Source organism: Seriola lalandi, unplaced genomic scaffold, assembly GCF_002814215.2.
Source record: "Seriola lalandi dorsalis isolate HSWRI2012SDOR001 ecotype SW California unplaced genomic scaffold, Sedor1 jcf7180002054585, whole genome shotgun sequence".
NCBI classification, from domain to species: domain Eukaryota; kingdom Metazoa; phylum Chordata; class Actinopteri; order Carangiformes; family Carangidae; genus Seriola; species Seriola lalandi.
The window spans coordinates 198,136-209,320 of record NW_019525138.1 but is presented as its reverse complement, the minus strand read 5'-3'; the positions used below and the strand labels follow the sequence as shown (position 1 = coordinate 209,320).

At 40.5% G+C, this 11,185-nt stretch overlaps 1 protein-coding gene across 1 annotated transcript in view; it reads left to right on the top strand.

The window, feature by feature from the left end:
• Window positions 1–1,296: 1,296 nt before the first annotated feature.
• LOC111664343 (rho GTPase-activating protein 23-like) overlaps window positions 1,297–11,185 on the top strand; it is a 54,409-nt gene continuing 44,520 nt past the window's right edge. Inside the window, exon 1 of the mRNA XM_087177259.1 lies at window positions 1,297–1,484. Within this exon, the coding sequence (XP_087033385.1) occupies window positions 1,431–1,484 (54 nt within the window). The 5' untranslated portion in view covers window positions 1,297–1,430. The remainder of the gene's footprint in view (window positions 1,485–11,185) is intronic.

The following is an 11,185-nucleotide window of genomic DNA, read 5'->3' as shown; positions in this document are numbered from 1 at the left end:
GTCAGCATCAATTACTCCAAAGCAGGACGCCCTCATGCAGAACATCCGACCATCATTTTGTAGACTGGTAACAAGTCAATATTTTTCCAACCACTCATCAACAATGGATTATTATTACTGATTGCATTATCAAAGGATATATGTGGCTGGCAGGAGCAGCGCTGCGGCAGCAACGGTGTGGACAAAGTAATCGCCATCACACACAGGTGAGGTGATACAAGAGGTCCGTCAACTCATTCCTGCTTGTTATGTTATCACAGATGACGTTCATGATACTGGCCAAAACACCCTCAGGTGACCAAGAAGTGTCCCAGTGCTCCCAATGGGCTGTCCACCACTGACAGGGAGTGGAAGGAATTGGGGAGTAGTAAGGGCACTGTAGCTTATGTTTGCCACCCTAAAGGATTTTCCAGCCATATGGACAGGTTTTGAACATGTGCAGGTGAAGTGTTCTGGAGCTGTATATATTACTCAGTGGCCTAATTTGTCATCAGGACCTGCAGAGGTCACAGCAGCCCAGAGAAAAGCACAAACATGCAAACATAAAATAAAGCTGATTACAGCTGAAGCAAAATGTTGAACAACCTGTGGTAGAAATACAAGTGATTTAGTTCTGAAAATTTTTTTGTATTGTTGTGACGTGTGTCGGACTTCAATGTGTAACTGAGTACACGTACAAATCTACAGTACTGTCATACACTGACTGAACTCATTCCCATTACAAACATCCTCTCTGTGGCCACACCCATTCTCTGGGAGACTTGGCATCACCTTTTGTTGTAATTGTACGCGAGCTCGCGCCCAGCTGATGTTGCACCATCTGGACCCTTGTCAAGCGCGTGACAACAAAAATATCCCTGCCGCCCGTAACTTTCGAAATAAAAGTTTTACTTACACATAACTTTTAGGCCAGAAATGCTTGTAATTGCAATTCTTAAATTGTGCAAATACACAGTTGTTAGGTCTCAACCTTAGTTACTCAAATCAGCTCATTAGCCCGCTGTAAGATATACATGTAGGTTACTCCACAATAGAATAGAATAGAATCCAAAGGTCCGCCAATATTGAACAGCGTAATAATTCATACTTTTTGGTTTACCTGGGTTTTAAAAATGATCATTTTAATTTTGAGAAAATGTCTGTTTGATATGTGCTTGAATTCTTTTGATCCAAAAGCAAACTGTTCTACGCCTTTACTTTGAAGTCCAACCTGCCACATTTCCGGTAGCATAGTGTCTAAAAATGGGCGCAGCTCGCAGCGGGGCTGTTTTAGAGAGAGGGAGAGGAGGGCCGTCCGGTGTCTGGTCTGCAGTGAAGCCGCTACCAACGCCAGGGACTTGAGAGGAAAGACAAGTGTGCATGATGCGGACAGCAGAGCAGCTTTAAACCATTTCTTCTGTCGGTTGACACACAAAGACGCAGAGAACCCAATGAATGGAGTTGCTTTTTGCCTTGTTGGAATTCCACCTCAATCAGACACTGAAGTAAGTCCAAAGTGAACATGCTGAAGTGTTTTTCGTCTTCTCTGTCATGACTCAAAGTATGTTTCATTAATGTGTGTTTTTGTACGACCTCACTTCTGCGTTTCCTCTTGTAAACAGCACTTTGTTCTCGGTTGCCACTCTAGTTAGAAGCGTAACTTGGAGACGTGACTTGTGATTCAGCCGAGATGTATTGTGTGTAAGCCTGTGATAAACGTGTTAGGTGATGTAGCATATGACAGTTTCCATGATGCCTTTTACAGACCCATTTACTGCACATTAGTAGGACTGTAATTGACTGTAATTTTGCTTCAACCGTCTTACCTGTATATGCGACTTGGTCACAGGGAAGTGTCAGCAGTGTGTCAGTAACCTAACTGCAGGCATAGCTGCATGACTTGTCTCCAGAAACACGCTCAACGTGTATTGGGCCTGTGTTTTTGGAGATGATCTCATGCACTTGTCCTGTTTTAGCAGCGTCAGGAATTCTGGCACAACTTCACGCAGGCTAAAACCAAGGTGCACGAAGAAGGGAAACAGTCTGAAGAGACAAAAACTCCACACTTGTAGAGTTTTCCATGTCTGATGCAATTTTTCAAACTCCCCAACTTGAATCAAAAGTGCAAGGTGTAGTCTCCTCTACCCCATAATATTAATCCATCAAGTGATGATGCAGGCCAGTGCTACATGCAACCGCAACATTAAACAAAATCATAGCCCTTTTTTCACCAGCACATCACATGCCGCATTCTGCAAATAACTGAATAATTTCTCCATGATTTTCTCCATGAGTTACAGAGATGGGATATGGGTGGGTGGGCAGAAGGACAATACAAAATTGGGCTGGAATGCATGCATTTCCATATGGCAGCCCACATACGCACAGACAGAAGGTACATTGTAGCCATTAGTCTTCTCTCAGTGCAGAAAATTGCACAATCACGACCAGCATGGAGGTAGAACTCAACAATTCATATTAATGACATTGTTACTTATCTTGATTCAGACATTTTTTCTTGTCTTTGATCACTACCATCACACATTGTTTGTTGCTCCAAGCAATATGAGTTATACTCTCAGATCACAGCTTATTACTGTGGGGCTGTGTCATGGCGCAGTTAGCATCAGGATCATGGGTCATACACCACGCCCTCAGTGGTGGAAGTCAATTTTTGATCTGTGACATTTCCATATAGTCCTGAATAGAGAAAATTAGTTGATAGATATGTTTTTGAAATTCAGACAGTGTCAGGCTAGCTGTTTCTCCCTGCTTCCTCTCTATGCTAAGCAAGGCTAAACAGTTCTTACTCAACAGACATGAGCTTCTCATCCACGTACAAGAAACATGAAAAAGCATGAGCACAAATATGTAGCTAGATGAAATGACAAATCAGTGGAGTTGAACATTTACAGTAACTTAAACTTCACTGAGAGAAAATCTAAGACAAAAGACTCCATACAGTTGAGAGGTGATGTTGGAGAAGTGTAGGCTGTAGCCTCTTTTTGCCTGCGTCCAGCTTAGCCTGGAGAGGAACGCACCTTACCCGAAACTTAAACCCTGTGGACTTGCATGAGGTTACTTTACATACTATAATCGGCATACACAGACCTGTTTCACACATTCACACTAGAAAACATGATGGTGACCTCCTCACAGCAAAAAGAAGAGCTCCTTTGTTTGTTGTGTTTGGCTAAACAACATGACAGTGCCAGTACTTAACAAGAACAGGACTAATGATTTGTACATACATACAGTGAAAGAAACAAATGTTCCAGTCTATTTTTCTGGTGCATGCACAGTTTGCGTGTTTGTAGTGTGGAAGGTCTGTGTGGTTTCAAATTTTGGCTCCGCACAGACCCTCATGGACTTGGGCAGATGATGAAATTTGCGTCACACAGTCATAGGATGTGTTGTGAAATGTTCCTAGATCCTATGTTGATAGATTGCTGTTGTGACTTTTGTGGAAGAGGGACTGGTTGTTTCTTAAACATGAAGAGAGCAACTAGGAGAAATAATCTGTCAGTAATAATGCTTACAGACCTCATACTTACTTACAGGCATTTGTTTCAGATCTACAGTAATAACACAATAACTAAGTAATGAATCTCTACATTCCTGGTATTTATTTAAAAGATAACTAGTGTTTTATCAGGAAAACAAGTTGCATGTAAGTGCTGTGTAACCTTTGTAATATTATGTGGGAAATAATGAAATTGTCTGGTTACACTGATGTAAAAATAAAGCACATTCAGTAGTGGTATGCAAATATGAGCAACTTCCTCATCACATTGTTCATAACTATTAGCTCTACTGTTCATGAATTCACATCTTTAGCATAGGTTTCCAACTTGCCACTATTTCCAAACGTGTGGGTATCTATTCCCCCCACCCCCATCAGATTCTGTGTACTCAGTCGAGCAGGCTCCTCTTGCCTTATATGTATTGTACCAGGCTCCAGATTTTGCCCTCAGCTCAGTCAGTACAGGGCAATGAGTTTCACTTCATGTGATCACATGAGCTAAACAGTGGCATTTCTCTCTCTGTCAGCAGGTAGAAAGCTGAGCTCAGGAAAGGCCTGTTTGGTCTGTAAAGACTTGTAAGGCATCACAGAGTGATAAATCCTGAGATGCTTCAGGACTATTTCTTTGCCTTCACATTTCTTTCCTTAGATCTTTGTCAGGTGTTCTAATCATGTAGCAATAATGCCTGTACAGATTGATCCTTGCAGAAAATGCCAGAGACCCCTTCAGAGGAGGGTGTTAGTTCATGGTAATTTACCCAACAGCAACCATGGAGACAGTAAAGATGTAGTGAGCATCTGCACCAAAGCTCATAATATATGGAAGCTGATTAGCCTTATAATACTCTTAAAACGCTCTCACATGATTTATACTAGTGCTAATGGAAAAGTGAAGATGAGATGATTCCGTTTGCTGGAAATAACTGGTACATTATAACTGTGAGTGCTGATGCAGTTGGCTGATGATGCTGGTGATTGCTAGGTTAAGTCACATACTGGGATATAAAAGTATAATTGACATGGACATACTGGGAAAATATTATGTACTGTATGTTTGAAGGTCAGACAACATGGCTGCCATAGTAGCAAAACTAGACCTCTTTTGCACAAATATTTGCACAATTTACTGATACAGTATAGTCCACAGTATAGTATAGTTTTCTCATGTATGTGTTGTATATAGCTTTCTAATCTCTTATTTTATTTTTTCTTTATTTTATACAATTAGTACTTAATAATAATTACTCTGTGCTGCTGTAACACAAATAAAGCCTTATTTCATCTTATCTCTATGTTAGCATTCACACATTTTACTGTTAGAGCTGTAGCTTTGGGTGCATGTGCAACACTGAACAACTTGTCAGCATCATTAGATGAGCTTGTCCCTCTCTCTCTCCTGCAAATACAGCAGTGAAATACAGAGTGAGCTTGTTTTTTGAGTTCTGATTAAATTTGTGTTATCTTATCCTGGCCTCAGGTGTAGTGGACAGACACCATCAGCACTGCATTTTTGTTAGGTTACACATGATGAGGGTGCTCTGGGTTATTTTTATTCCTGGTCATTCTGGCTGGTAGAAATCCCAGGCTGTTATAGAATCACATACATACATCACATCTCATTCTAAATACAGGCTCCAGTTTCTAATGTCCAGTGAGCTTAGCAATTAAAGTGAAAGCAACAAATGGTCTTTTCACTATCCTTGGATCTCTGGTTGTTTCTCTCTACATCCCATGAACTAAATTAACTATCTTGACCCCATGACAAATGCTGTAAAATACTGTGTCAATCATACTTTGAAAAAAAAAAGTTGTATGTAGAGTTGAAATTATTGGTTTATAATCAGTTAATGACCAGAAAATTAACCAGCAACTATTTTGATTAATTTATATGTCATTTGTCAGCAAAAAATGCCAAACATTCTCTGGTTCCATCTTCTCCAAGGAGAGCATATTTACAGTATCTCTGTAAACTGCATAGATTTGTGTTTTAGACAGTTGGCCAGACAAAATATAACATGTTGATAACATCGCCTAGGACTCTGGGAAAATGAGATGGATTTTTCTAGATTTTCTAACAAACAAAATGATTAATCATCACTTAAAAAACTAATGTCTAATAAATGGTTAGTTGTAGTCCTAGTGGTAAAGCAGTTGGGATTTTCTGTGTTGTATGCGGGGATAGGCTCCAGCTGTGCAGTCTTGCACAGGACGAGCAGGTACAGATATTGGGTGGTTGGATTGCATTGGTTCTCTGTATCCGCTAATGGAAGAAGGCGAGTACTATCAGCAGTAAAGAAATGTGCTCTATCTGCAAAAGCAATATCACTAAGTGACTTCCCTAATTACATTGATGAAGTGTTCCTGTACTAACAAGCACAGACTCCCTCACATTAGGCAGAGGGAGTGTGTGTGTGTGTGTGTGTGTGTGTGTGTGTGTGTGTGTGTGTGTGTGTGTCAGTGTGTGTGTGTGTGTGTCAGGCTGAGGGGCTGGTCAAGAGTGACAGGGAGCAGATAGCCCACTGCAGATGGGGAACACACATTATTGTGTTTTTCTTCAGACTTGGGGAATGAGAGGCTTGGCCCAGTACTGTATGGTGTGGATGGTTGGAGGGTGGGTATGTGTGTGGTAGTACGCCGGGGGCTGGGGGAAAGACAGACTGAGACTTGCTGTGAAATTTGTGACAATGGAGCTCTGTTAATCTGTGTGTAGTGTGTGTGTGTGTGTGTGTGTGTAGTGTGTGTGTGTGTGTGTGTGTGTGTGTGTGTGTGTGTGTGTGTGTGTGTGTGTGACAGAGAGAGGGCGAGAGGCAGGGTTATTTTGCACACACTGGGTCATTCTTCAACAGGTGGGCTGCTCAGGAATGTGTCAATGAAAGAGTGTTGGTGATTACACAGCAGCAATGGAATGATTTGTGTGTGACAGAGGGGAAAGTTCATCAGAGAAAATTCAGTGAGATTGATGAAATTTTCAGTTTCAGAATAAAAGCATAAAAAGTGAACAGAGGACTGGCTATGCTTGGATGGCATCAGGTGCAGTATTTATGTATGTGATTTGCTGTAGCCCCCCTTTCACCCTACCAAGTGCGAATGCTCCAGCTGGATCTCTGTGGGGGGGGGGTCTGGCCCCATGTGGGCACCCAGCTGCTGCTCTGTGCCGCTGAGACCATGTACACACTGAGCCCTGCTACCCCCTCCCAAAGAGATTTACTGTCTCCTGATGCATTAAAACTATAGATACATAGAGGCAGGCAGTCCTGTCTCTCTGAAAGCATTAAGTTTGTGGGCATGTTTATGTCGAGCATGTAATTTCCATCCTCTGCTCAAATTGGGCAGTTATTTTCTCATTGACACTATATGGGTACATGACTCCAAGAGCAATGTGTTTCCATGCACAGTTTAATTATGTGCCTGCAATGCAATAGCATTGAAGACATATACTAAAAAAATTCACAGAGAGAAATTTTGAATGTGCCTGCTGCTTGGTGCTGCCTTGTGCATGTACTTTACTCCTCACATTTCAATCTGTACAAAGGACTTAACTTTCAGTTTCAGTCATGTTGTAGAGACTTATCCTAACTCTGACCTCAGTCACTGCAGGTGTCTTCAAAAAGTAATTTGAAGCTTGAATTGGCCAAAATAACCTCATGCTGATGGTTTCAAACCCCAATTTGTCCTCACTTCCCACAACCATCACAAGACATGTATACACACATGTACTAGGGGTGTAATGGTACATTTATCCGAACCGAAAATTTTCAGTACAGGCCTTTTGGTTCAGTTTGCATGTGTACCAAACACATGCAGCCAGTGCACATGCAGAACTTATTTGTGTACGTAAATTCCGAGAGACAACTTTAGCAAATTGGATGTTTGTCAGGCCTGGAATAGAAAGAGGACTCAGATGCAGAGTTACTTTTCAAAATAAAACAGGAAATGACAAGACATGGAGACAGGACGAAACCCCAACTTGACCTCACCGCGTGACAGATGTTATTAGCTCAGTCAGTGCAGCAGGCTCTTTTTAAGGAGTTTGACGACCCTCCCTCAACAGTCTGTTGTGTGGGAACACTTCTGTTTCGCAGTCAACTATAATGATGATGGGATATTGCGCACAAGAGCTCAATGAGACCTGATGCGCGATCGGGCGTGACAATATACACGATGCACCCTCAATGATGTCAATCCTACGTTACTTCCTAAGAGGGTGACTATCAATTTCGTTACGTGTCGGTAATTTCAGTACCTTCGATACCACAAAAAAACGAGTACTGCCCGTTTTTTGCCACATGGCATCGAATTGGTACCAAAGTATCGGTTCTGGTGACAACCCTAATCAGGCATGTACAGTAGCTGGTAGCACTTCGAACTTGCTAACTCATTTGAAATGGCTTCACTTGAGTTAAGATTAGTGGGACAAGGAAGAAAATAAGTACAGTACAAACCCAGCAACCCCATGGCATTTAAGCAGCCACTTGCTAATAATTCAGACTGTGCCAAAGCAATAACAAGCGCCATACGTGTTTTTATAGCAGCGGATATGCGACCGTTCTCTGTTGTTGAGAACACAGGGTTCAAACACACACTGAAAGTAATCGAGCCCCATTAAGAAGTTCCCTCTCGTCTGCATTTCAGCCAGCAAGTGATACCAGCCCTTTACAAACAGACACACACTACAGTTGTCCACAACTTATCCAAGGCATCTGCTGTCGCTCTCATGACGGATGGGTGGACATTTAGGGCTACTGAGAGTTACCTGACAGTAACGGCGCACTACATCACATCTGACTGGAACATGGAAAGTCACGTTCTTCAAACTCGGCCCATTTATGAGCAGCACACAAGCTCCCATCTGGAAGAGCAACTGAGGGAGGCGGTGTCATAAGGGAAGTTGGAGAGGCCAGGAAGCACAATTCCAGTCACAACAGGCAACGCTAGAAATACTGTCAATGCCATCAAAACATAAAAATACAATAAATGTCAGTAAAAGCTGAGACTGTTGGACAGTCCTAAAGGGAAGCTGAACGCTGCTGATGTTAATAGTAAAGCACAGTTCAACAGTTGATTTTCTACATGTTACACCTTAATGTGAGAATATTTATGTTGCACAGTTCTAGCGAAGCAGAAAGCTCCTTATGTTGAGTACAGTAGCTTACAAGTACAGGTATTTTTCTACATGCTGCATTTTATTTGATATATTTTTTATTTGTGAGAGAATTTATGTTGCAGTCCTAACGTAAAGCTGAAAGCTGCTAATTTGATTACAATAGCAGTACAGTTTAAGTACAGTTAATTTTCTACATGCTGCACCTTAATGGATATTTATTTTACTATTTTTATTTATTTGAGAGAATGTTTATTTTGATTTACTTTTGGAAAATAACTTTTTTTAGGTTTTGGCAGTATTACAGGCTTTTATTTTTGAAAGACATTGTCTGGTCAGTAAACCAGTGTTTAATAAAAAAAGAAAAAAACTGAAAAGAAAAAAAAGCAGTTTAATGTTTTCTGTTCCTTGTTTCTGCTGTACCAAATATGTATCGAACCGTGACCTGAAAACCGAGGAACATACCGAACCATGATTTTTGACACTCCTAACATGCAGGATTAGGGCACTAAAAGAAGTTGATCTGCAATAAAGGTTTATGACTATATGCCCACATAGAAGATACATTATAAGATCTTCTAAGAATAACTTTTATTATCTACCTTGCCTCTTACGTTCTGAGACTCTTATTTTGAAAGTGTATCCATGTCGTGGAGATGGCATGTGTGTCAATGTCTGTGCTTCTGTGTTTGACAGTATAAATTGCATAAGGTTTTGTACAACAGAGCAAATAATTCCCTCTTACCTGATTGAAACTTTTATTTAGAAGGTTAATCCAAATCGTGAGATGGTTTTTGTGTGTTTCTGTAAATTTATGTGTGTGTGTGTGATGTGTGGTTCTTTGCATGTGTGTACGTGTTTTTCTATAATTGTATATATACAATTTTGGTTAAAAACCATTATTCTGATGTCATTTTGGTAGGTCCTGATAACTTCAAAGGGCTGTTTGATGGTTAAGCTTACGGAGTTTCCATTACCACACACACAAATACATTGAAAGACACACAAACACCATCACCACCATATGGATATTGACTTTATAAATGTCTCAACCTGGTAACTCAAGCTTTTTGGAGGTTCTATAGTAGACAGATCTGCTACACACAAAACAATACACACACAAATTGACAGACACACACAAACAACATCTTACTTTTTTGATATTCACCTTCAAAATTAGTGTCAACCAGGTAAGAGAACTTACTGGAGGTTCTGTTGGGCAGCTCTACCGCTACACTCAAAAATACACACACACACACACACACACAAACACACACAAACACACACATACACACACACATATGTTGACAGAAACACAAAAACACCATCTCCACGATTTTGATATACCTTCAAAATAAAAGTCTTAACATGGTAAGAGAAAACTTATTGGCTGTATTGTACAAAACCTTATGCAATTTATGCTGCCAAACTGAGAAGCACAGACACTTTTAAAATAAGAGTCCTATAAAGGTAAGAGGTAGGGAGGTATTAAATTCAATCTTAGAAGCTATGTGGGGATGTAGTGGTATAGCTTTATTGCAGATCAACTTCAGTAAGGGCATGTACATGTGTCTATACATGTCTTCCTAGGATTGTGGGGACAAAGTGTGAGATTATTTTTGACAGTTGTGACAGCTTCAAATGGCTATTTGAGGAACACCTGTAGTGACTGAGATCAGTGTCAGGATAAGGCTCTACGACGTGATTGAAACTGAAAGTAATGTCCTTTGTATAGATTTAAACTGAGGAGTGAAGTAAATGCACCAAGCAGCAGGCACATTCAAAAATTCAAAAAACGTGATTGGGAATGGTGTGCTATGACTTTTCTAAGCAATTTGAGTAACCATGGCGACGTAAATGGGGATAAAAATAATTCCCATAGAGAATGGGAGGGGAGACGTCTTCAAAACAACCAACTTTGGAGCTCTACTGCTGTGTCATACTTCAACGTAGAAAAATGATTGAAACGTTAAATGGTTAACAAGACTTGAGACTCTTTTGGGTTAAATCGGTATATTGACAACTATTACGGTTTACACAGAAGTTTACGTTTTGTGTCATTTTTAGGCTGTTTCAGACTTTATAATGGGTGTGTATTGCACAAAATTTGGATGACATCATCGCTAGAGTGGGTGAAGCTCTAGAACTCCTCTGGAAAAAATTCTGTTTAACTCGTTCTCACGGCCACATATTTCAATCTTCACACATCACGTCTTCCTCGGTAGTAGACAAATGTTTCATACAATGTGTCTATCTTAGCACAGAGACTGACAGAATTTGAACATGAGCCTCAAAATGATGGGAGTCCCTTACACCTCTCCCATTAACCGCAATACAAATTCAGGAGCTCATTTCCCCAAAAATGCAGAAGTGACATTTTTCTGTAACTCGCTCTTATGTCCACATTTTTGGCTCTAGAAACATTAAAGCCATATATGTAGTGCATGAAGGTCTTGTGCCTGTCATTGTCTGCTCATTAAATCCCACAATTTCCAACCTTCATTGACAATTTTTATATAAAAAATTTAGAGATTTTTTTTTTTTTGCCTGTATCACCCAGTTTTGGTCTCATTCTGATATCT